Consider the following 26,654-nt stretch of genomic DNA (forward strand, 5'->3'; position numbering starts at 1 on the left):
CCTGGCCAAATTGGCTACATTACTCTGCTCTCCTCCCCACTGATAGCTGATGTGTGGTGAGCGTTCTGGCGCACTATGGCTGCCGTCGCATCATCCAGGTGGATGCTGCACATTGGTGGTGGTGGAGGGGAGTCCCCATTACCTGTAAAGCGCTTTGAGTGGAGTGTCCAGAAAAGCGCTATATAAGTGTAAGCAATTATTATTATTATTATTATAGTCTCCACAAACATATATTATGGGAAGTGTAGTTTTCTAGCGGTCTCCAATGAGTGCATTCTAACAGTAAAAACTATGATTCCCACAGTTCATTGCGTTGTTGACATCCGCTCCAAGTATGTCCGCTGTGTAGCTGATCAGTTTTAACTTTGATGTGGAAAAAAGTGTAATAAGGTTTTGATTTTTTAGACGCAGATTTCTAAATCAACACAATATCTTTTTTTTGCTTTCTTTTCCTCTTGCGTTTCGATGTGGTAAAATACATTAATGTTACCTGCTCAATTTTAAATAGTGAAAGTCAGTTTTCTGCGAAACAGGATTAAACGTGCTGTGAGTGCGTGAAAGGTTGGTATATTATATAGTAAATGTGAAGAGTATAGTAAGTAAAAGTCTCTTTAAAAATGATCTCTTTAAAATGATGTTAGTGTTAATGGATTGATGGTTCAAAAAGATCAATAAAAACTCAAATAACTTTTGTCGTACAGTTCTGCAAACGGTGGAGAAAATGTTAGATGGTTATTTACTCAGAATAAATATAAAACGTACTATATGGAGTGAATTATTTGTAATGCTTTTTACGGAGATAAAACCTCCTGACACTTTTCGATTAACATCTGCAATTTAAAAATAAATTCTTAATCGAATGCATATTCGCAAAGATTTTCGTTGTTTTTTTATGCCTTTACATACTTTTATGCCTTTACATACTGAATTACTTAACATTAGTATCCAGATCGGGTTTTTCACTTCTTAAGTGAAACAAGTGAGTATTGTATTCAGAGTGATTAGTAACTTCATAGTGGATTGATATGCAGTACACATGTACATGCATGCCTATTTGCAGAATAAATGATTACTTATGGTGGCATGATGGTGCAGTAGTTGGCATTGCTAGTTTGCAGCGCTGGGGGCCTGTGTCTGTGGTGTTGGATGGGAGTTCTGTCCAGGGTGTATCCTGCCCTGTGCTAGTTGCTTCCCGCGATAGGCTTCGGATCCCCCGAGACCCTGAACTGGATAAAGCGGTTAGAAAATGGATGGATAGATGAATAAGTGCTTTCATTCTTATTTGAAGTTATCAATCAAAGTTTATTTATCAAATGCACAACAACACAGTGTGCAGCAGTAGTTGCTGGCAATGGAATGTCTTTTCTACGAGCTCACTGGGAGAGATAAAAATCACAGAATTAAAGTTGCAAAATAAGGTTACATAATGATAGATAATAGTGCAATAGAAATTCAATAAGATAAACTCAATATAAATAGAGTTGCTATGTGTCCAGGGTGTATGCAATACATTATGTCCAAGTAGTGCAGTATGCCAAATACAATGAAAACTGTATGTCCATGTAGCCATTGTGGGTGACTTGCTGAAGGCACTATAGGATTTGCTGAAGGAATTATGACAGTGAACACAAATCTGCATGCTGTTGCATTGTATCTTAACAGAAGACGCAGTCCTTGCGCTGCTGTGGAAAGTGAATATTTTCTGTTTCTCTGCAAGGATGCGGAGCAGCTCCTCCACCTCTCTGGCCCATGTGAGGGGCCTGGGCTCGGTGCGACTCGGCAGCAGCCCGCTGCTGTCCCAGGGCTCGGCTCAGGCGCTCAGCCTGCTGGAGACCGCCGCCGAGCAGCTGATGGTGCAGCGGGATTTTCGAGCAGCGCTGGATTCATGCGAGAGAGGTTTGGACAGCATGGGGAGTGTCCCTGAGCAGGAGGACACATCAAGGTACCGCTACAGCCAAAGACAAACAAGGGCGTGTTGTGTACTCATAATAGTGCAATATGTTTTGGGGGCCAATAATGAGATTGACAAGGAAATCTGGGTATTGATTAATAAAATTAAGTAGTTTACAGTGCCTTCAAAAAGTATTCACCCCCATTGATGATTTCTTGTTCTACTGTGTTGCAAAGTCAAATTAAAACATATTTAAATGGGATTTTTTTCCTCTAAAATGTTAAAATGAAATGAAGTATTTAGACGTCTTCAAAATTATATTAAAAATAAAAATCTGAAAATTTCTTAATTGATAAGTATTCACCCCCTTTGTTTTAACAACCTAAATTGGGTGAGGTATTCAACCACCTTGAGAGATATCACACTAAATGTCACGAAGAGTAGATCAGGACCCTATGCAGACGATAGAATCCGGAAGGGAGTGCAACAGACACGGGGAGGAGACGGAGAGGAACTGGGCAGGTGGACGAACGGGGGTGTGACGATGGTGCACTGCCCGTGGAACTTCGAGAAGAAGTTGTAAGGAGGAAAAAAACTGGAGAAGGTTATTAAAAGATTGGCAAAGCTTTGAGCCTTCCTAGGAGCACCGTGAAGTCCAGTGTAACAAAATGGAAAAAACATGGCACAACCTAGACACTACTAAGATCAGGCCGTCCTACCAAATTGAGCAACCGGACAAGAAGGCCAATTGTCAGAGAAGTGACCAAGAGGCCAGCTACAACACTGACAGAGTTGCAGAGCTCTTTGGCTTAAATGGGAGAAACTGTCCAGACATCAACAATCTCTTCAGCACTTCACAGATTTGGCCTCTTTGGGAGATTGGCTAGAAGGAAGCCACTTCTGAGAAAGGCCAACATTAAATCACTCCTGGAGTTTGCTAGAAACCAAATACAACTGAACACCCAGGTAACACCATCAAGCATGGTGGTGGCAGCATCATGCTCTGGGGTTGCTTTTTAGCAGGAGGAACTGGAAAGCTTGTTGCCATCAAGGGCAACATGGATGGAGCCAAATACAGGCAAATCCTTGAGGAGAACCTGTTTCAGTCAGCCAGAGATCTGCGTTTAGGTTGAAGATTCATTTTCCAGCAGGACAATGACCCAAAGCACATGGCAAAAACTATCAAGGAATGGTTTGAAAAAAAGAAGGTTAGTATTCTGGAATGGCCCAGCTAGAGCCCAGAGGTGAATCCAATTGAAATTCTGTGGTGAGACCTGAACATTTCTTTCCACAGATGCTCTCCATCTAATTTGGCAGAGTTGGAGCAAATTTGCATTGAAGAATGGGCAAAAATACCACAATTTAAATGTGCAAAGCTCATACAGACAATCCCGAGAAGACTCATGGCTGTAATTGCTGCTAAAGGACTATGTACAAAGTATTGACTGGGGGTGGGGCTAAATACTTTTGTTAATGAGAAATGTAAGTCTTTCATTCTGGAGAAATGAATGTTCTTGAATTAAAAAAAAAAGATTCATAAATGTTTAATTTATTGTGTTATTGAAAAGTGAAAAAAATTTTTAATGTGTTAAATGTGGAGGTGTAACAGGAACAAAATGCAAAAGAAATCAAGGGGGTGAATACTTTCTAAAGGCACTGTATATTAACATAGAGTCTGACAGAATTTGCTGCTATGTTCTGACTGTGAGTAGCCTCACAATTTTTTGGCTGTACATCTTTTTGAGGAAATTCAGGAACTTGGAGGAAAGTCAAAATAAATACAGGGCCCTTTTGGGTCAACCCGTCCCACAGGTCCCAGTGACCAGAACAGCTGAAAGTTCTTGTTTATTTATCTAACCAGATAAGTAAATTGAGAACAAATTCTCCTTTATGGTGATGACCTGGAGTGTGCCCTTTCCTGCTGCAAGCCATTTCCTGGAGAAATTGCAGTGATGTACAGCAGTGTTCCAACCAAGATTTAAATCAGGAGCCCTGGTCATTGCTCCATACTACTGACCTGATATTTAGTATTTCCTTAGACATCAAAAGGGACATTAGTTCATAACACATTAAGACGCCAGTTATGATTCATAAAGTGCTTTGTCGCTGTATCTGATCAAGCCTAGTCTACAGGTAGTACTGAAGAGTGTGAAGAAAAAATCAAGATGTCATCATGTTTACTGGATCATTAAGATTATTCCAGTGGCCAAAGCAGAGAGATGAATGCTGTGTACTTCTACAGAAGGGCTGTCCTATCCTAAACCGAAATAATTTCTCATTACTTTATCTGATCTGCTGTGCACTGGGGTGCTGGAGCATAATGGGTCTGTCATGCAGTAGCAAATTAAGTTTTTAGTGCTTTAGGATATTTTGGGATGAAAAGTGTGATACAATTTCTATAGAAGATCTACCTTGCTCTCTGTACAGCATCATTCATAGGTACATTTTAACACATTCTTCTACAATATATGTATATGTATTCTATAACATATATGGAAATATAAATTGTGGAGCTTATATACAGTATTTCATCTGGTTTCATACCATCTGTCTCAGATTCAGAAGCTTATTGGCCCCACAGACAAAAAAAATCTTCTACCTTACATGAGACACTTTTCTTTTCTCACATAAACAAAATACTATCTAGTATAAACGAGATATTTTTTTTCTCCGTAGCGCTAGTAAGCTTCTGTAAAGAAGAATGCAGATCTATTTTTCTGGATTTTTCTTCAATTTAAATGAAAAGACCCTTAAGCTAAAAGTATGCTCTACTGTTCAGTGAGAATATAGTGTTTGAAAAGAAGTCTAGTATTTGCTTAAATTATTATTTTCCGGCTCTGAAAAGGATACAAATTGGGTGTTTAGTTAAGATGAATTGCTTCTCATCCTTTTTTGAAGAATCAAGGCCATTCAAGCAGAAATGAGTGAATCCACATTATGAATGAGAAACAGGCTTATATGCTGTGGGCCCAACAGAATAGTCCAGATACTAGATTATTACCCTGTGACCTGTAGAATTGTTTGTGATGTGCTGTAGATGGACTGTTATTGCAAACCCTTGAGTTCAATTATTTTTCACTTTCTCTCTGTACAAGCAGAATGTAAAATAAGGATGCAGTAGCTGGTGTATTAAATTCCCCTGGAAATGTTTACAGTGGTTCGTCTGAAACAGTTTCCCCCTTTGGTTGCACTCTACAGTATGTCTGATTTGAAGCTCTTGTCTGTGCAGCAATTTCAGATGCAGTGAAGTAAAGGTGGCGCTTTGCACCATTGGAGTCCAGGCTCTTGCAGAACTCAACCAATGGAGAGGAGTCCTCCCCTGGATCCTGCAGTACTACGGAACTCCAGAGAAAATACCTGCAAAAATAATGCAAATGTGGTGAGTTTTTTCTGACATTTATTTTCAACTTTAGTCTCACTAGGTGAGAGTTACCGTCAAAGCTTCTGGAAAGAGTGTAGGAAAAACACTGCAGTGAGAAGGCTGTTACTAATCATCCCCAAAGGTGGCTCAAATTATCTAGACAAATATTATATAGATAAATAGCAAATATTAAGCTGGGTAGTAAGAGTGAGGATCAGTTGTCCTCATATACTCTGTTGTATTCGTTTCTGAATCAGAGTGGTAGATCTTGTAGTGCGTAAAATAATTGGCACAGTGCCAGGATGTCCCTAGCTCTGTCCCTCATTTACTCTGCCTCACCTTAGGGAAAACCCTGAACATCTTTGTATTTTGTCTTGTGTATAATGTGTTGTGAGGCAGAACGGTAATTGTTGATTACAAATTAGAATAATAACTATTACTGAATTCATGGATTTTCTTGCAAGACAATTTAAAGTTTATTTGGAATTTTAATAGTAGCATTTCATTGTTGCTTTTCTGCGCAAGTGCATACAGTGGTTGCAGAGCTGTTTTATCTTTACATCTGAAACACCCTGCTTTTTAACTAACAAATATATTTTGACTTGGTATAACTTACTCTTTTTCAATAAGAACTCCTGCACATTTCTATGTGTGACTATAGTCTACTGCCAAACATGTAGCATTTCCAGTCACTTTTACATGTTCCTCAAAAGATTGATTTAAAACTACTGATGTGTATAATTTTGTGCAAATGTTTGTTCAGTGATAAAGTGCTTTCATGGGGCTATGGACCTCCTCTTTGTACCATCCAAATAGACTCAAAACTCAATAGATGCTGTTGTTTTATCCATATAGCATCCTTCTCTACACTAAGGTGGATGAACCAGCTGTGGTCTTGCAAGCTGGTGGTGATTGGTTGAGGAGCCCAGCCAACCAAAGCCTTCCTGGGTATGGTGCTGTAGCAGAACTTTATCTCCTGCACATCCTAGTCCCATTGGGCAGGCTGGGTGAGGCACAGGCCTTGGCAGAAAGCAGCACAGCCTTCAGCGAGGAGCAGAGGCAGGTGGCAGTGGACATCATTGAACACAAGCGAAGTTCCAGCCAGCCACAGAGCCCTAGTCAGGCCCAGGAGTTGGAACAGAAGATATGCAGAAGTAGGTCCCTTTTCACTTCAAAGATGATAAATTGTCTAGTAATCATTCTTCAGCACTAAAGAAAGCATTGAGATTGTCTTACTATTCTTCTGACTGGAAAATTATAAAACTATAGATATCTTGTATAGAAAAAATGGAAGTGGTTCAGTGACTTCTGTATGTGAATTCAGTTTGATATACAGAACACGATTAGCCAGTAACCCTTCTTGTAGTCCTGGTCTGTGTACTGTGGGTGCTTCTAACAGCCTTCTTAATAGTAAGTAGAATTTGTTTAAATCAGTTTATCAAACAAAACTAAAGAGCTAATTTTGTCAAAGCACTACAGTGGTATTGATTAGCAGTGAAAGTATGTGTTTCCTGTTTTTACTGTACTGTATATAAGATACAGTTAGAGAAACACCATACATAAGAGAACCTGAAGAAGAGCTGTATAACAATGTGCTGTGAGCCAGGTGTGTGTTGCCTAATAAATAAGCTTTGGGTGCTTGCATAATATTGTTGGCTTGTAAGAAACAACATTTCTAGTATAACAAGCACATACTGTATTAGGTTGCCATCATGGGTTTCTAGGATGGTTTGGCTGAATATGATCTCCATAATTCCTATGTTGCAGGTTCATGACTGAACCACCTAAATTTAGCCACTGAGCTCATAGATTGTCAAAAGATGAACTAGTTAGAGGAGTTGCAGGTTAATTTCCCATTTTGCTTGCAGGTGCTGTTTCTCAGAGGTTGGATTCCACGGTGAGGTTATTGTACAGAGCCCTCTTTTTGGTCAGGAAAAGATTCCGTGCTTTTCCCTTCCAGAAGACTGTGCTTGCTGCAGTTTTATTGTACCTGCTTTTAATAAGAGTGGACCCAGGTAAGATGTAAAAGGTTCCAGATGTCCTGTAATTAGGAACTTAAGCCATGAGTTAGGCAATCTTACCATTTTCATTTGTAAGATTTAAATTAGGAGTGACAATTCCTGTGATCAATGTGCTTCTACAGGCTGAGCTAGAGGACCATTTTGACTTTTGACTTAGGAATATGAACTTTAATCACTCCTGCATTATTTCATATCATTATCATCTATTTCAGTTACCTCTTTATCCAGTTCAGGGTCACAGAGGAGCAGAATACAAGTCAGAATACACCCTGGACGGGACTCCAGTCCATCACAGGGCTCACACATACATAAACACATACTCATACCGGGCCGTTTTCCCCCTAAAGCCAGTACTCTACCAGTATGTCTTTGGACTGTGGAAGGAAACCAGAGCACCCTGGGGGAAACCCATGCAAATATAGGAAGAACATTCAAACTCCACACAGATGGTACCCCAGGAATTGAGCCTAGGGCCCAAGCACTGTGAGGTGCAAACCACTGCATCATTGTGCCATCTCACTGTCTTACCTGTATCATTTGAAACTAATATTTGATATTTGTGAAAAATGATTTTACTAAATGCCAAATATTATTTGCTTTGATCAGTTTCACTTTTTTTCATAACGATGGCAACTATTTATGTGCATTCTATAATAAAGCAGCTCAAAGAATGTATGTAAATGTCATCCCCCCACTACCTATTTATTCATCCATTTATTTATGTATTACTAATTTTGTTGTTGGGATTTTTGGTGATTTTACGTAACTTTATTTTGCTTGTGTGTTTTGTACTTTTATGGGAGAAGAAAATGACAGATTTCCACAGCAGTGGACATTTAAGTATCTATGTACACATGTTGTAATAAAATATATGGGATACAGTGTAATGGAAAGGTAAGAAAGACTCTGAATGGAAAAGCTGGGGAAGAGAACAGAGTTGTTTATTCACTATGTGTGACTTATTATCTATATGTTCCTTAACAGATAGTTGTACTTTGTTACTAGAAAAATTAGGTATTCATATAGATTTAAAGCTCTAAGGATTTACTCTGGAGGTAAATGAACAACTCCCCTCTCGTGTTTGTTTTTCAGCTGTTCCTTCTGCCTTTCCCTGGATCTCCAATCTTCTCCAGATGTTCCGACAGATGTGGGATACTATGTTTGCACCCTATTACAGAGCTGCTGTCACAGACTAAGCAACAATCCAGCATTTTTTCAAAACTTGGCCGACTTTCATTGCAGACTCTGAAGAACTACAGGTGGTCTCCTTGAGTAAATACCATATATTATTTATTTATTATTATTTTTAATCAGGCCCAGATTTTGCAAGAAGACCCGGAGAGAAGAGAAATAAATAAAACTGGACTGTCCTAAGATATACTGTGCTGCTGTGCAGGAGATTTCAAATGAAGGCCAATCCTCAGAGCCAACATACCTTTGAAACATGGATGCTGCTGTAAAGTGTTTTTCATTTTATTTTCTGTAATCTGAGCTGTAAGGATGTCTTTACATACAGGATATACAGTTCCTTCTAGGTTTGCTCATATCCCTGATACAGTAGGAACACAAAACATCATAGAAAGAATTTATGTATTGGATAATATGTCTCACTTAAAATGAATCTGAAAATGTTATGTTTTAATCTAAATAGCATTGGACAGAGTAAAGTCATATGTCATGATTGGTTTAAATCCAGAAAACATAAAGGTAATTGGTATTTTGTAAATCCCAATCTTGTATAGATTACACTATATGCCTCTTATAATCTGCTATGAAGTTCTAGTGCTTTTAAAGGGAGAATTGTAACCATTCCTCCAGCCAGGATTGCTCTAGTTCCTTCAGACCCTGGGCCAGTAAAGAACATTTATTTTGTGTGTAGCTAACCACGTCATTGTCCATTGGAATGCATGCTGAGGATCACTGTCATGCTGGATTGTGCATGGTTTCCCAAGCTTGAGCTTTTTTGCACAGGGAATTGGGTATTTGGTATTTGGGTATTATGGTTCTCCCTTAACCAATGAATATAAGCATAAGCTTCACATTTTTTAGCCAAACAACACTGATAAGCATGTCGAAAAGATCAATTTACGTATGTTTGTATGTTTTGTCTTATTATAAGACATGGTTCCAGTTGTCCATCAGATGTAGTCATTCAGTCACAGCTAAATGCACTATTGGAGGCTTCTCTATATATCTGCACTTCCCAAAGCAAAAAGTAAAGATTTGTTTTCATTGAACTTTATTTAAAAGAGTACTTAGAGGTGTGAAAAAATGTGTTTGTGTTTCCAATTGTGTTTTCTGAAATTCAGTTAATTATTTCGGACAAATATTTAATTCTAACTTTGCTATGTGCAATGCTTTATTATGATTATAACATTTTTAGAATTTTTTAAAGAAGTTACATTATCCAGGCCATATCTCATTCTGTTATAAGAGGTTTTTGTATGATTACTGTAAATCTAGAGGACATTGTAAATATTACATACAAAAACCAAAAATCCACTAAAACAATTAGACTACAGTGTACTTCGGAATCATTGGCACACCTTGATAAATATGAAGAAAAAAAGTATAAAACAATGAGTTCATTAAGCACTGAAATATATTTCTAACATAAGTAATTATGCTGAATTAATGATTAAATGAAATCAACCAAGACAAAAACTATTATAAATTATTTTCTCCAAAATAAAAGAAACATATTTTATTACAATTATTACTGTTTTTAGTACTTGGTGGACCCTCCCTTGGGAAGGATGATGGCAGTAAGTTTTTTTATATAATGCTTTATCCGATTGGTGAACACACTGTGAGGAATTCTAGACTATTCCTCCATGCCGAACCTTTCCAGGTGCTTGAGGTTTGTAGGTGTGCGCTTATAGACAGCCCTCTTCAGCTCAGACCGCAGGTTTTCAATAGGGTGCAAGTCTGGCGACTGAGTTGGCAAAGCGTTGATTTTCTTTTCTGTCAACAATTTCTTTGTTGATTTTAAAGTATGTTTTGGATCATGGTCATGTTGAAAGATCCATCTTCGGCCAAGATGCAGCTAAGAGGCAATCAGGATTATGGCCAAAATATTCTGCTACTTTTGAGAATTCATGATGCCATCGATCTTAACAAGGGCCCCAGGACCACTGGCAGCAAAGCAGCCCCAGAGCATCAAAGATCCCCCACCAAATTTTAAAGTAGGTATGATGCTCATTTCAGTATATGCATCCCTCTTCTTACGCCAAACATGACTGTGGCCAAAAAGTTCAATTTTGATCTGACCACAGCATCCACTCCCAGTCGATATTGGTATTTTGAAGGGTTTACTTTTTTAAAATTATTTGCTTTTTGAAGATCAGCAATGGTTTGCCTAATTTCTGTTGTTAGTTTTTTCAGCTTCCCCATGCTTACAGATGTCAAAAGGTTTTCCTGTGTGCGTTTCGTCATTTTTATACCCTAGGGAAACAGGAAGTAACTAAGCTACACACATTAGTTCCTTAAGACAAAATTGAACTCATACAAGTATTAATGTATTATTTTTTTCAAATGTGTTTGATTGTATTTGAAGGGTTCCAATAATTTTGGCACCTGTGTTTTTCAGATAAAACAGCATTGCTTGTTTGCAATTGAACCTTAAAATGAGAAAATGTTTTAGAAAAAGAGGACAAGTATTCCCCTAACATGAGCATTAAATATCATTATGTGGTTTATTTTATTAATACTTTTTTCTTCATATTTATCAAAGGGTGCCAATAATTTCGGAGTCTGCTGCATATGTACATTCCTGTACTGACAGTCCTTATTGATCTTCAGCCCAACTCCATTCAGTACCATTTGCTTTGTACTGTCCCTCAGTGAAAAGAATTACTTTCATCAAAATTTTGGAAGTGAAAGTATCGGTTTTATAAAATCCAACATCGTTTGTATAATTTCTTGTCAGTGAGCTATCCTAAATGGTCTATATAACAATGCTTGTGATTTTGTGTTTCTGTCCATAAATTCTTTGTACAAGTGGTGTAACTCTTCACTGCAGGAGTGCTCCACTATGGTGAAGACGATAGCAAATAGTGAAGTATGATGCTGGGTATTCATATTTTTCTGTAAAACAAAGGTTTCCAAGAGATATAATGACTGTAAATCCTTCATGTGATCCTGCTGCCCAGTGAAAATCCAATGTAAGTAGCGTAACGTGTTGCCTGTTTTACTTGGGTACACTCAAGGAAATTAAAAAAAATGTCTTATGTGTGATGTTTGAAAAACGAATTCTTCAACTTCTGCAGTACTCTCAGAAAGGTGGCTTTTGAATTATGTGTATCTTTTTCAGCACAACATTCATCAGTAAATTGCCATAGTAGCAATAGCAGTTAGCTCATCTGCCTGGCAGATCTACTGTATCTCTCCTGTGTCTGCATGCTCTATTCCCCCCTTCACCCAGTCCACACACATGCTGTTCAGATTCACTGGTGTCCCTGAATTGGACAATCCATCCCCAAGTGTATGCCCTGTGATGGGCTGGTGTCCCATCCAAGGTGTAGTCCTGCATTGTGTGATTCGGCCTGCCAGGTTAGGCTCTGGTTCACCATGACCTTCTTAAGGATAAAGCCGGTATTTTAGATGGCTGGATTGGCTTTAAAAAATGTGGAATATGCTTGAATTACTTACTGTATATCAGAGGGAAGAGCAGGCTATGAAATCATTGCCAAAGTCATTGCAGACCCCTGATCTTATCCCCACTGAAACCTTATTGGTAGATCCTAATGAGTGAGTGATGCAAAACGTTCAGTGTTGGCACAAATCTACACTGTATTTGATATTTTGATATTGGATCATTTGCACACGCCAGACAAAAAGCTGTGTGGTAGAATGTGCTGCTAGAGTCATGCTTTAGTCTCCAAAGAGTTTCCTGTTTCAAGCAATGCAATATATTGATTCATTACCTTGGTTGTTTTTATTTTTCTGAGTGGCCCCATACTTATTATTGTCAGAGTAGGTTTGTAGAACGTGTTGAACCATTAAGTATATTTAACATTTTCTTCCACTGACTGTTCAGCTGTAGCCATAGATTATTTCTTAGTGTCACCACTTGGAATATTGTTAACCTGTGATTAGTGCTGTGGACCCATGCTTGCAGTATAACCATGTTTTTTAAAATTCTTTTATCTTAACCAATTTAGTGAATTGAGAACAAATTCACTTTTCCAATTGTAACCTTCCTGGTGAGGAGGTAATTGTTTCACCTGGGATTTGAACCTATGACCTCTGCATTCCAGAGCCCTAACAGTACTCCATGCTGTCACCTAACTACAACCAGATAGAAGCCAAACAAATTAAAGACTGATGGCAGAAACTGATATGTTATATGTAATTGAAAATCTGTCTCCAGGGGACTTTAAATTTAAATTGTGGGGATGTTTTTTAATTTTGTGGGAAGGATTCAAAATGTGATCTTATTGTTAGGTTTGTCATTTATGTACAGAATGTCAAATTCATATAAATAGCTTTTATGACCAGTGTGCAGTATGGATACTTATTAGCTGATCTCTTCATCTTCCCCGTGATCCTGGTTTTATGCACAGAAAATTCATTTGTCCGAGAAGCACAGTCCTCATTTTTTTAAATACTCTCTCTAGTGATGTACTGTACAGTATACAGTATGAGGCTAATGTACTGTACATATATTGTCACGAATGTTGAGTTGTCATTCCATCATTAGCACTTTAAATACTTTGCAAAAACCTTGTGGATATAGGTTAGAATAAAAAACGATTAATTTTTATTAAACAGAATTTTGCTGTTGGAAGTAAGCCTGTCTGATAAACGTGCCCGAGGATGTCTTTATTCGGCACGCGAATGGGTAAAAAAAGGGCAAGCACACAGTTATCCCATTTTTGAGGATGAAGTGGTGAGAAAAAACCCTATACTTATTTCGTTTTATCTTGTATATTATATATTTAACCGAAATTCTAGTGGTGCAATAACAAAATATACAATCAGCCTGCCGTCCCGCACTTAAGATTTTTTTCTACCGGGGAAACGGCTAAGTTTCATTTTTAACTGCAATGAACAGTGTTGAAGAAGCGAAACCGAAAGACGAACATCTGTTTACTCAGTAGCTTGGGTACCTCAACTGTAATCTGTCAATACTGTATTCAGACACAGAGTTGACCGAGAGACGTTACTCATTACAAAACAAACACTGTACAGTAAGTTAGGATTAGATTTGAAATTGTATTTTTTAACGTGAATTTTTATTTTCGACATGACGATGAGCGAGCTAATCGAACTGAGGATGTATATCATTTGATATGCGAGTTACTCGAAATACAGTAAGTATTGTTTTGTTCTCATCTTTTTGTCACTTGACGTCCTGAAGCCTATGTCTGGACAATATTCTTTTTAACAGATTGGGGCATTTAGTATACAGAAGTCACAACTATAGTATTCTTAAAAATGACAATGAGCAATGCAGAACTATACTGTATGTACTTTTTTTTTCTTTGGGGGCTGAGTAAGGACATCACTGCGCTCAGTGTAAACTACTACTTATTATGTTTATTGGGCCATTTAATAATACCTTTGTAATATTTTTTAAATTAATGCAACAGAGTATTTTGTTTGATTCTAGTGCAACCGTCCTACAACTTATAAAGTAGTTTCTCTGGCCTTTGATAGTCTGTTTTCCTCGTGATATTGGTTTAACATGGTGACGTGATTAACCCCTGTGAATTTTAGTATTGCTCAAAGTCTTGCATGTACAATCCAATTGGAAATAATGACATTTTAGAACTAATAAAACAATTATTGTATTATTATAAATTAATATTAACCCATAATTGTTTTCAATAATTTACTGTAAGATCATTTAACAACAACAGGATTTTTGGCTTTTATATCTTGATTTCAAAATCTTGATGGAATGCTCTGCATTTCTGTCTTTTCTGGGACAGGAAAATGTGTGTACAGTACAACAATTTAAACTAAACTAAACTTTAAACCGCATATACAGTACATGGGAAAATTACAAACTGTAGAAATATAACCTTTTGATTCCAGTTTTCACTAGGATAGGCTGAAGTTCACATTGAACACTATAAGGTATTTGAAAGGGAGTTATTTTATTGTTACAATTATGTGGGAACAGTCAAATTAAATCCAAGGATTGAATGCTTTGTGAGAAGTTGGATTATTTGGTGAGAAGAGTTTGTTTTAACCTGATTGGTTAACGGGTAGCCTCCTGGCCATAGGGATGAGGAGACTTGAACCCCATTCAGATTGAGTGAACCAAGGGGTACAGTAGCTTTAACACGGAGATGAGGCAGAGGAGGCATGCTAGAGAGGATTTATGGAGCTAGTTTGGTGGTGATGGTGATCAGCTGCTGCTGTGCGAGATTGACATGTCATTATTATCCCTCCCAAACTTCAGTTAATAATTTCCAGTTTGAAAAATATATAGTCTCTGGCACAGTTCTGGTGAAAGAGTAACAGATCAGAGTCTTGGATAAGACAAATATTTATTAACAATAAAATACCATGACTAAACAACACAAAATGTTCCACAACATACACCAGTTACCCTCTCAACACAAGAGGGTACAAGATTATATATACTATATATTTCAGAGGCCTATGTTTTACTGACCCACAAACCTGAATGCTATCCCAGAAACCTGAAACAATATGTCATGACTAAACAGTCATTACATAGAAACAGAAATACACCCTGCATCATAAAAGTATATGACTTCGAACTAAAAGTCTTTTCTTGCAACATGGATGCTCAAAATTAAAAAAAAATGTCACCAGCTAGTAGAACATTTTTCATAATTTCTTCAACCAGGACAGCAGGATCTCAAGAGCAAGGTTCAGATTACCTACAGTAGCCTGAATCTGGTCTCCAAGACCGATCGGAACAAGGTCCTCTTGCATGACAGGGTTTGAAAAAGAGGAGGGTGATTGGAGTTCCTTCTGTCTGTGTCCCTCTTTTTTCTCTCTGTCTTCCTTATTTATACTGCTGTCTGTAGCTGTTGAATGTTTACAGTATATTTTATTATTGTTAACCAGAATAATACACCAGAAAACCCATATTAATCATCTGTGATTACCTGCCTTTAAGATCACCTGCAGCTAGGCAAACATTACAAATAATCCTTATTATTTCTGTGTTATGAGTGAGGCTTTGGACAGTGCAATAAGATGTGAACTGCAAAAGTTCCTGGATTGTAACATTTTATTATGTGGTTGGAGAAATAAAACCTGAATTTCTGTGATTATCTCATCAAGCTGGTAACAATAGGTGCATTCAATCCTAGTCCACAGTGGACGCAAGTCTACAAGACTCTTTTAGTACCAAGAGATTAAGATCAGCAAATTTGTTCTCGCCAGTGATGTATGTGTGACTGACAGCCATTGTGTTAACTGTAATGTCCACTTCATGTTCACTGGAATAAACTTAATTGTTTCCTTTCCATGGGTAAATTCTAATACTACTTTTACACAGGGTGTACAAATGTACACATGGTCAAAAGTCCTCCTTCAATAACTCAAAAATATAATGAACTCAAGTTTTGTAGTACCTTTGCAGACCTTATTAATCTGCTGTCCTGCCCTGTAGTGTATCAGTCTCTCTGTTGTTTGGTTTATAGGCTTTCAAACTATATGTACAAATTCAGAGCAGGCAAGCTTTGTTTTGTTTTTATTTTCATTATGAAAACTAGTGGTGTGATCATGCCAGTGCACTAACTATAAATAATTAAGAACAGATTGGTAATGGGACTGGTTATATCTGGTTTTATCACAGGTATTGATAGTGACTGCACCTTTCAGCAGAATTTTTCATCTTTCTCAAACCGCCAATATTGGTCATCAGGAGTCACCTCTTGCACCCCCAATTAACACCCCCCTTAGGTCACCCTAATGTTTGAATGTATCGAATGAATGTATTAAAGTACTATTATTTGTTTTCATTTATCAGACTTTTCTTCAAGATTGGATCAAACATGCTTGGCCGCTGCTTTACCAGAAGTTATTCCTTTCAAGATTCAATGTCCAGTACCAGGCTACCAGGTGTGTTAGCCGAGGAATCAACATTGAATTGATTAAAAATACCAGCTGGTGACAAATTAGCGTGTGGATAGCTGGGGTTACTTGAGGATTGGAGATGAAAGTAACCCGATGACTTTGAGGACTGTGTATTTTATATTTTATACAATATAAAATGAATACTCACTAGGTTATTCTGATGTTCGCAGGGCTTATGGGCCTTTTAAACTACAGACTGTCTTGTTGCGTGAATTCTGTACTCCAGTCATTCTTTGCAACAGAGGAATTCACTGAAAAACTGGATAGGTAAGCTTGGGTTTCTTGAATTTGTTTACAGCTACTGTAGATTTAGTATTATGTTCTTAATGCATTTTATTCCCCCTGTTTATAGTGAAATCTATTCTGCATATATTGTTTATTATTTGAAAGAAACCATTAATATACACTCAACTCTTAACAACCTAAATCATCTCCCTATTGTATCTAAATGGAATCAATTTATTTTAACAGCTTTTCCAAGCTCTTCAGGTGCCGATGCTTTAAGAGACCTAGAAAACCCACAGTCACATACGCCCTCCAAGATAAGGATTTGACACCCCTGTCCTGGATTACTGTAAAGCCTAAACCAAAATTCTTTGTTTTTAATCATGCTTTTTTTTATAACTGGTTATAAAAACCAGTTATAAATGGTTTTTTATAAATGGTTACTGGCCATGGTTACATGTGCCATGAAAATGTGCTTTTTGTGTGGCAGGTGCTTTGGGATGCCTTGTCATATAGAGGAAGAATTTTACTGTATAGTTCACTGAGCTCAGAAAGGGCAGCTGAGCGTTCTTGTTTTTCAGATGGAATGGACCAAGCACAGCAGCAGAAGAGAAGTGCAATACACCCCTTCAACTTCAGCGTGTTCTCAGAGTCATGCAGAAAGATAGGTCACAGACTCAGGCGCACAGAGATTTTCTGTACTGCCTGCACCTGAATCACATCCGATGTACTAAACCAGTCTTTTACTTACCTTATTGTCTTTAAAAAGTATATCTGTTAACCATTAAACAGAATATAATAGTATACAGTGAAAAGAAATCCTTGTTTTTTTATCCAGGTCAGTTCCAGTACAGTAGTTTTATAAGTAGTTTACCTTGGCCTGAACATAAATTTATCAATGAAATAATTCATTAATAATAACAAATTACACCATCAAAAGTCACTTAAATGTCCATAGTATGACTATAAATCATTCAGCAATGCATTAAAGAAAATTTTGAATTTTGTCTTTCAAGCATTCCTTTCCTCACAGTGCTTTTAATTTAAAACAGCCTAATCTTGAGAATTCATCAGGCCTTGTGCATCAATTTAAAGAAAAAAACTTTAGAGGTAAACAGAAAACAGTTAATATTTGGATTATATACTGATGGAAAAAAGAAATGCAACATTTTCTGGAATGAGAATACTATAGTTATAGCTTATGTACTTTCACAAAAAGTTGTCAATTTGTTTTAAGCCCTCTGATCAACAATACAACTTGTGCAGTGAGACATTGCAACTTGCCAATCACATAACAGCTCGTTAGGTGCACTTTTACCCAACGAGGTCCAGGTTGAACAATGCCTGATCAGATCACCTTTAAAAAGGCCTTATTTCAAAGTTAAGGTCACTGCAAGAAAAAGGCCACACAAAAGGCATTCCATAATGCCTCGTATGTCACCAGAAGCGAGGGAGAGGGCCATTGGCATGCTGCAAGCAGGCATGTCATGTGCCAGCGTTGCCAGACACTATGTAATAAGCTGCTCCATTGTGGCCCGACTGCAGAGAAGGTTTCAGCAGACCGGCAGAACAGATGACCTTCCAAGATCTGGTTGCACTTGAGTGACCACACCAGAGCAGGACCGACACATCAGACTGGTCCATCTGAGAGATCGTTTCAGATCGGCCACCCGTACTGCTGCTAAAATTGCTGGCAGACACAATGCCCGCATCAGTGACAAGACAGTGAGGTTCCATGCTGTTGGCCTTAGAGCAGGGTGACCTGTCAGAGGCCCTCTGCTTACACCTCCTAGACATCACACATGACTGGCTTGGGCCAGACAGAGGCTGCAATGGACTCATTAGCAGGTCATCTTCACAGATGAGTCACTCTTTAGCCTGTTCTTCGCAGACGGGAGGGCCAAAGTGTGGAGGAGGAGGTGTTGCATTTCTTTTTTCCATTAGTATATATTATTCATAGTCACACTCCACTGCACTTATGTAACCCAGGAATATCAAATTGTGGGTTAACATTAAGTGAAAAGACAAGGAACATTAACTAACTCTTTGAAAAATTCCTCATTGCTATGAACATTAAACGGACTTCTCTTACTGTCATTTTTGCATTAGCTCACTGATAAACATGACATTTGTTTTCTAGTCTATGTGCAGCACGATGCTGATGAAGTATTTCTTTTAATCTTGAATCTCATCCAACAGCAGATGAGTGACACAAATCTGGTGAGTGATCATTAAATAGTTCCAGTATAATGTCTAGACATTAGAACTGGAATCCTTCATTCCTATCAGATGTTGGATGTCTTATGAAGGTGGTTTAGATATATACAGTACATACACTTTTGTATCCATAAATACTGTTTCAATATAGGAATGCATTGTATTATTACCATAATGGCAAGATATATACCTCTATTTCAGTCATACTCAGGAAGGGAGTGTCACAATTCAGATTATGTATAATAATGTAAGTGGCAGATCAGTAGGTGGCACTTTTCCCTCTGAATAAGAAATTTAAAACCAAAACACCAGGATGGTGACCAGGGACACGGTCCTGCAGATGTCTTAGTCTTGATAATTATAAATCCTATGGAACAGTTCGGAAGGGCAGAAGTGTTAACGCTACATTTCTGGAAAAATTTGACTCTGGGCTTGTACAATACAGCACTTCTGAAATTTCCTAGTATTCAGTTAGACACAGCTGATCCGCTGTGTCATGGGTTGGCTGGTACATAATTGCCAAAGATTACTGAGGTTCTTCAATTGGGTTTGTTCCTATATCGTATATAAAGATTATTTTTCAATTGTGGCAGTGATATGATCAGAACTGTCATCGAAGTGCACATTCTCCTGTCATGCTCCTGTCATTCTCCACATGCCATAACACATAACACATACTTTAGTGTTACCATACAGTGATGTCACTAGTAAAACAGCTGTAGCCATGTGGAAAATAGAACATAAGCTGACAGTTCAATATCTACAAATTTACTGGCACAAATCCGGAGTACCTGAATTCAGGTGTAAAACAGAACTGAAACAGATTATTTGAAACTGTGTGAAAAAAAGTGGAGAGCTTGACAATGCAAACTTCTGTTGTAAGAGTCTGGAAATATGACATACATTCAAAATGGTAGGTAAACAAAGGTGAAAAGTAGTTAGATATAGTAATTTTTAAATAAAAAAAACAAGACCAAATTAGTTTCTGTTGAATTTTGAACTTTGTATTTGTTTTATCTTGTGCCTCTTTTTTGCTAAAGGCACAAGAGATCAGAGACCTGTACAAGACTGAAGTAAGACAGCACCTGAAGTGTCTGAGCTGCAATTCCATGCATGACGTACCCAATAACAGCTATTTTGTCAGCTTCCCGCTATCAGTTTATGAAAACTGTCAGATGGTGGTAAGGTTCCTAGAGAAGATATTATTGGTGACCTTAAAGTGTTGCAACTGGCAGCTGTTGCTTTGTTCATCAGTAAAGTTAAGAATTCTGTTAAAATTGTCCCAGTGACAATTTGAGTTAAAGATAAGTGTTTGTAGATGTATTGTTCACCCTCTGCGTTCAAGCACACATACAGTAGCTACTGCCTATCCATGAAACAGACACTTTCTGGCTTTTCCTACACTAATAAAACACAGAAACATACTGAGGATTCATTATGGATTTGTACAGTATGTGACAATTTGTCAGTGGAAACTTTTTAGGCCATCACTTTTTACTAAGTGAATTCAAGGATTGTTTGACTCTAGAAGCAAAAATAATTTGATGCAACTTACTATATAGTAAAGAGAAATAAGACATTTTGAAATCAGGTAGATTTACAGCACCCTATGTGTACAATGAATAACCCATACTGGGCAGCAGCAGTATGGGGCGGTGTTGGAGGCGGAGGATCATGTTTCCATGACAATGGCAACAACACTAGCACTATCTGTGCAAAAGAAAGGCTTGGCAATGTATTTCCATATCTTGCCAAGAAAAAGCTATGGATAACGACGGGGGAACTATCCATAGGGTTGCCATGTGTTGACACCGACTCGATGGCACTCATTCCATCCCATGTGTACAGTAAAATAATTTCTGTATAGATACAATATTGTTGAAAGTTTTGTGATAGTAGCCATTGTATTCTAATTGGATTGTTGTCCTTCTGTTTCCAGGAAAACTGCTTCCAGTTCTTTTTTCGACCACAAAAGCTAACTGACAGAAACAAATGTTACTGTAACTACTGTGGAGAGAAAAAAACAACTGAACAGGCTAGTTCTTCCTCCTTGGTGACTGTACATTCATCCCGGACACAAGCATCTACTTATAAAAAAACATTTAGTAAAATAAACATTTAGTAGAAAGAATAGATGAGAAGTTCTGAGTTATGCTGAATTGCATGTTTGTTCTGTATTTTTTGATAATACTATAGACCAAATAGAAAGACATAGAAAAACCTGTGAGTCTAAGGCAAACAGCCTCCTGCACACTGTGATCTGGACTTGATTTCAGAGAAAAGACAAAGTTTTACTCTTGTGACCTTTGTCAGGTCAGGTTTGTAACTGTTTAGTAATCCTATCAGTATTTCAGACGCAGGCATACCTGCAGCACTCATCTCCATGCAACATCATATGATAATATAGAAACAAAAAAAATGGTTTCTTAATTTCAGTACATTCCTTATTGACATTGTACAGCCTGTAATGCGAGGGCAAGACAATTACAGTACATAGTAACACACAGGCTCCACTGTTTCCTTTCCTTTTCTCAGAGTGCAGGAAGCCAGCTGGACTAATATAATTGTTTGGACATTACCACATGTGTCTGTGTGTCAGCCTGATAGATGAATCTAGGGCGTGGTTCAGAAAGTAACTGGCTGTCCTATGTTTAGACAGGAAGAAAGTAAGAAGATGTTTTGACAAGACATTGCATTACTGTTTTTTAGGGTTAGAAGTAATGAGTAAGTTAAGTGATGTTTATACAAATTATTTCCGTTTGATATTGAGGGTAGTTTTTGAAAGAGCCACATATATTCAATACATAAGCCTCTGTGCAAGAGTCGTAGACACAATCAAGATTTAATACTGTATATGTAGGTTATGAGAGTATCAACAATTTGCTCAAAGACTCTGCTAGTGGTTTTAGGTATTATAACAGCTGTAACTGTTATTAATTCTAAACAGCTTAGTGTGGATGAAAATAAGCTTGTCATTTAGCTTTAATCTTTAATTAACATTGATGTCTTAAGCTTTTGCAAAGTGGACTATATAAGTGGACAGACTCGTGTCTGATAAAAATGTCAAAAGAATCACTTTTTCTTAGCATCTCCTAGGACTTGATTAATCTAATCAATTGTCTTTGCATGTATGTGCAGGTATTTAAATTGACCTCCCTGCCAAAAGTCTTGGTCATTCACTTGAAAAGATTCCAATGTTCAGGGTCTACTCGAAAGCTTAACTGTAAAGTAAGCTTCCCTGAAATTCTGGATTTTCAGAAAATACTTCATGAGGACCAACATGAGCTAAACAAAGGTCAAATGGTAAGGTCTAATAAAGAACCTCATTAGGTAGTTGTTGGGCTTTTAAGTTTCATGTAAGTTAATGCAAAGTAATCAGTTGATAAAACGTTTTTCAGGTTAAAAACTGTTAAAAAAATGCATTTTCAGGTTAGACTTGCAGGGTCGATTTTAAAGCTTTAGCTCCAGTGCAGTTATTGTCTCCAGTATTGTGATCTTCAGTTGCGAAAGAAAAACAAGAGTATAGTGAAATGTAGGCACATGTAAAAAAGGATATTAAAAAAAGCATTAAAAATAACAAATTATAATGCTCATCACCTTTAAGTCTATAATTTTATTTCTGCTCGGTGCGTCAGTAAAGCAGTAAATGGCAATTCCGTCTGGTAGTTTAGAGTGCTATGAAAAAATATATACTCAGCATCAAAAAACCTTATCTATAATACATTTGCATTATCTTAAAAAACACAAACTTCATATTGCAGAATATACCCTGAAATCTTATTAAACAGGTATGACAGAGGTAAATACATTATGGAGACCATCTTTTGTTGTTCAACAACAAAAGGGGTTGTTCACTGGAGTGTCTACTGTAAAGGTCACGGGCTGGAAGAAATATAAGCAGTAGATCTATGATACCCTAGGTTGCAGATGCTGTCTTGTGGGATTCTATACCATTCCTCTTATTCCTCTGAGCCTGGACAACGCAGGTCTCTGAAGGTAACATCAGACCCTACAATTAGAATTCTCTGCTGACTAGACACTCCTGCCTGGTCATACACAGCATTTGGTTGTACATAATAATTAGCACAAGGTTCTTCATACTGTATTTGTACCTAACCTGCTGAAGTCCATCAGAATGGTCTATACAAACTCACTCATCACTGCTGGTCAGTCCACCTAAGGTGTTACTCACACCACCTCATCCTGTCAATGGAGATAATCTAGCCACCTCTTCACAGCTGAACTGTTGTGACTTTGCATTTCTGATGCACTGGTAGTTGCACTAAAAAAACATTTATGAATTTAGATTATAATGATGTGTTGATCTTGGGAAAGTGCCATGACTTGTGGTCTCTGAGAGCATGTTATTCACTGTGTTTAGCTGTAACATCTTGTCAGGTTAAAAAAAGCTGGCTTATGAACCTCTCAGAACCCCCCAACCTCCAATGTACAAACAGCACTGAGGTGTTGCTCTCTTGAAAGCTGTAGCATACTGGCACCTTTCTAAAATCATATACATACAGTATATAATGATCGGTTTTTGTGATGCTCAGTATACATTTTCCGACTCCTTAACAAAAGATTTATAGTGGAAAAGATGCAAAAGAAAGAAAAAGTTTGTTATGCAAAGCATTAAATTACTCTGTTTTATTAACGTGTGCTTGTTTTCCACAGTATATATATGAACTGTTTGCTGTCATAGTGCACTCAGGAACAGCTATGTTTGGGCATTACACAGCCTACATTAAATCACCAGGGGAACAAACCTGGTACCATGCTGATGACAGCTCCATTTCCACAGTAAGTCTCCAATCTTTCCAATGATTTACAGTAGATATACGTCTATTGTTCATTTTCAGTTTTCAAACCAGCCTGCATTAGAAGTAAACCAGGACTGTCTTGTATTATCTTTAAGAAAGCTACTGTATTTGCAGATCACTGTTCATCTTTAACTAAAGCTTGGTCAAACTGACAAGCCCATGTAGAGAGACTGACCACTCTAGCTAACTCTAGGTTAGTAAGATAAATGTGACCAAGAGGAAGATGTTTGACAAAGGGAGCTGTTCATGTATTTCAAACTGACTAGATAGATAGATACTTTATTGATCCCTTGAGGGAAATTGCAGTGCAACAGCAGCTTAACACACACAACACAGACTATGTAGAACTAGTGCCATAGGACACACTCCTTGGAAATTTGGTAGAGTAGTATGATATAGAATTTGCATATTTCCTAAATATTTTTGGAAACTGTAAATGCCACAGAGAAATAAGTTGCTTCAGAAAATGTAATACTGAATTCCAGAAATGGTTCCCTTGTAGCCTAACAATACTTAGGGGAAGTCCCAGGGAAAAAACATTCCATCACCACAATGCAATTCTGCAATTTCCCTCACGGGATCAATAAAGTATCTATCTATCAAGCAATAATCTGTGTAGCAGATGCAGAGATGGAGAAATAGTGGATAATAACTAAGAACTAAGAAATAGTGGATAATGCAGGGTATGTTATCCTGAGTAATTGCCACAATATGTGGGGTATATATCCATCCATCCATCTTTTAACCACTTGCAGTACAGGGACTTGAGGGAGCTGGGCCTATCCCAGCAAGCTGTGAGGTGCATATTATAGCAATATCGTGTGGTAATACACACCACAAACTTAGAGTGTGCTGTTGATAATATATGAAGTTTTACAGATAGAAAAGACAAAACACCTGGTGAGATTAATTAATTAAAGACATAACATCCTTGCACTGTCAGAAAGCCAGTGAAAACTGGTGAAGGCTAGGACAAATCAGAGCCTAACTCTGGTGCACAGGTGCAGAAGGCAGAGCTGCTCTCTCCCTGACTGGGAAACCAGCCCATGGAAACCAAACTCTGATTTTGGGAGGTCTGGTGGAAACCAGGGCAACCAGAGAAAACACGGAGAGAGCATACAAGCTCCACACTGTTCGAGACTGGGCTCTGGGAGACCACAGACCCCTAGGCTACTGTAAGGTTCTTATGACATAACATTCCTCCCCCAAAATATTGTAAGCTGATGTTCTGCTTAAATATACTGTATTTCATGGATCAGAATTTTGAAATCTATTTTATTTTAAGACATATTTTTCTGGAATTCTCATTATTTATTAACACAGGAGGTTCATTAATAGCTTCTGGTAAATAAATCCCTGCTGTGAGAGCTTACCTGTATATACTCTGTCTTTGAAATAACAATAGTTTCTTCTTTCAGGCTTCCTGGGCAGATGTAAAAAGTACATACGGGAGCTCAAGTGGGTAAGCTCAGTTTTAAACCTGTTGAAATCTGGACCGTTGTGTATAGTACTTTTAAAAAGGTTCTATAATGCAAAAGGGTAGAGAAGGCAAGAGGACAAAATTAAAACTTTAAAACTTTGATTCTTCTTTTGCAAATTTAATACCTGTCACTTGGTGGCAGCAGACCAGAGGCTTCATAAACCTGCTCAGTGATAATTTACTCAATAATTTAGTTTTGGATTTTGTTGTTGGTAAGTGGGTTGAAATTTTAGAAATTGGACCTTAGCATTTTAAAAGGTTCCAGACTAATTAAAAAAATATGGCACAGGGAGCTGTGCTAACTAGAACAATACTAGGGGTTGTTTCTAATTTAAAAAATAACTTTATTTAGTTTCATTTTATTTACTCTATAACTGATTATGGATTTTGACATTTACACTTTCTTTTAGGAAACTGGGAATTTTTCAATTTTGGTCTAGAACAGTGGTTTTGAAGATTGCTTGGTTTGTGTGCCAATCTCTGTTTTTTATGTGCTATAGGAGTAGATCTGCCTACATGCTGTTGTATCGGAAAATTGAGGAGGAGACCTCTATGAGTTCTCAGTCAACTCATGGTTCTGAACTGATGGAAACCGAGTCCAAATGACTGTTCGCTGGAGAAGTTTATTGCCAAGTTAATTCATGTTGCAATATTTTAGATTTTGATTTTTTTAACCAATTTTTACCAGAAACATTAGTAAACTCTAGATTTCTACACCAGTATGTGGCTCAAACACAGAATTGCTGTTATATTTTTAAAGAATCGCCTTGACCATTTTTATTATGATTATGGAATTGTGTTTTGGATAATTGTTTTGCAATTGTTAAACATATTCTGTACAATACATACTATACTTATGTGATGAATTTATAAGGTTAAGGAAATTAAGTACACTAATGGTAACTGTATTTTTGGGAACTGTTTTTAAAATTTTCTTATGGAGTATTTTATATTGGAAACAATTATCTAGTTCTTAATCCCAATTTCATAATTAGAAAAAAGAATTATCTTATAATTGTAATTTTATTTTAGAATATGTATGCTTAATTCTCTGTACTATGCTATATACACTTTTTATTTACCTGATGCTGTACTGATTTTAAATCCTAAGCCAAACTAATAATTATCCAGTCAAACAGAAATTTCTTTTTTAATGAGATGCAGTAAAAATATTTTCACAAGATGTTAACCTAACATTTAAAAACTTTATACAAACACATATCTCCACTGAAGTTAAATGATTAGCTGAAAGAAAATAATCATTAAAACAAATAGCATAATAAGCATTTAAAAAAAATAAGCAATATGCTGTAAAGCTACTATTTGGCCTCCAAATTTTGTGTGAAAAAAACAGTTTCTTTTTTAGGCAGTTTAAATAGTTGTAGCGGCAAGGCTTATTAATAAGGCAGAATTAAGTGTTTCTGAGCTTTCCCAAATGAGGCCCCATTTCTCTGTTCATCTCTGTGGTGCAGCCACAGAGAAACTATTCATGCAGGCTGATTTAAGGTTCCTTTGATAAGGACAGCTCCCAAAGGGGGATGCACTTACCTAAGTCTGGCTATCATGATCAATG

General features: G+C 37.3%; 2 protein-coding genes across 2 annotated transcripts; both read left to right on the top strand.

The window, feature by feature from the left end:
• Positions 1 to 327: 327 nt before the first annotated feature.
• pex26 (peroxisomal biogenesis factor 26) lies at positions 328 to 11,506 on the top strand. Its single transcript, XM_015353013.2, has 6 exons — positions 328 to 561; positions 1,718 to 1,942; positions 5,121 to 5,270; positions 6,108 to 6,406; positions 7,121 to 7,267; positions 8,366 to 11,506. The coding sequence occupies exons 2-6, from the start codon at positions 1,719 to 1,721 to the stop codon at positions 8,467 to 8,469; spliced, it is 924 nt and encodes a 307-aa protein (XP_015208499.2). The 5' UTR covers positions 328 to 561; position 1,718; the 3' UTR covers positions 8,470 to 11,506.
• A 1,842-nt stretch (positions 11,507 to 13,348) lies between these two features.
• Positions 13,349 to 26,352, top strand: usp18 (ubiquitin specific peptidase 18). The gene is made up of 11 exons (XM_015353015.2): positions 13,349 to 13,587; positions 16,233 to 16,324; positions 16,510 to 16,606; positions 17,146 to 17,291; positions 18,705 to 18,784; positions 19,822 to 19,962; positions 20,721 to 20,816; positions 21,920 to 22,084; positions 23,456 to 23,581; positions 25,020 to 25,063; positions 25,582 to 26,352. Exons 2-11 carry the CDS (start codon positions 16,258 to 16,260, stop codon positions 25,685 to 25,687), a joined length of 1,068 nt encoding a protein of 355 aa, XP_015208501.1. The 5' UTR covers positions 13,349 to 13,587; positions 16,233 to 16,257; the 3' UTR covers positions 25,688 to 26,352.
• The last annotated feature ends 302 nt before the right edge of the window (positions 26,353 to 26,654 follow it).

Source organism: Lepisosteus oculatus, chromosome 7 (genome assembly GCF_040954835.1).
Source record: "Lepisosteus oculatus isolate fLepOcu1 chromosome 7, fLepOcu1.hap2, whole genome shotgun sequence".
Taxonomy (NCBI): Eukaryota; Metazoa; Chordata; class Actinopteri; order Semionotiformes; family Lepisosteidae; genus Lepisosteus; species Lepisosteus oculatus.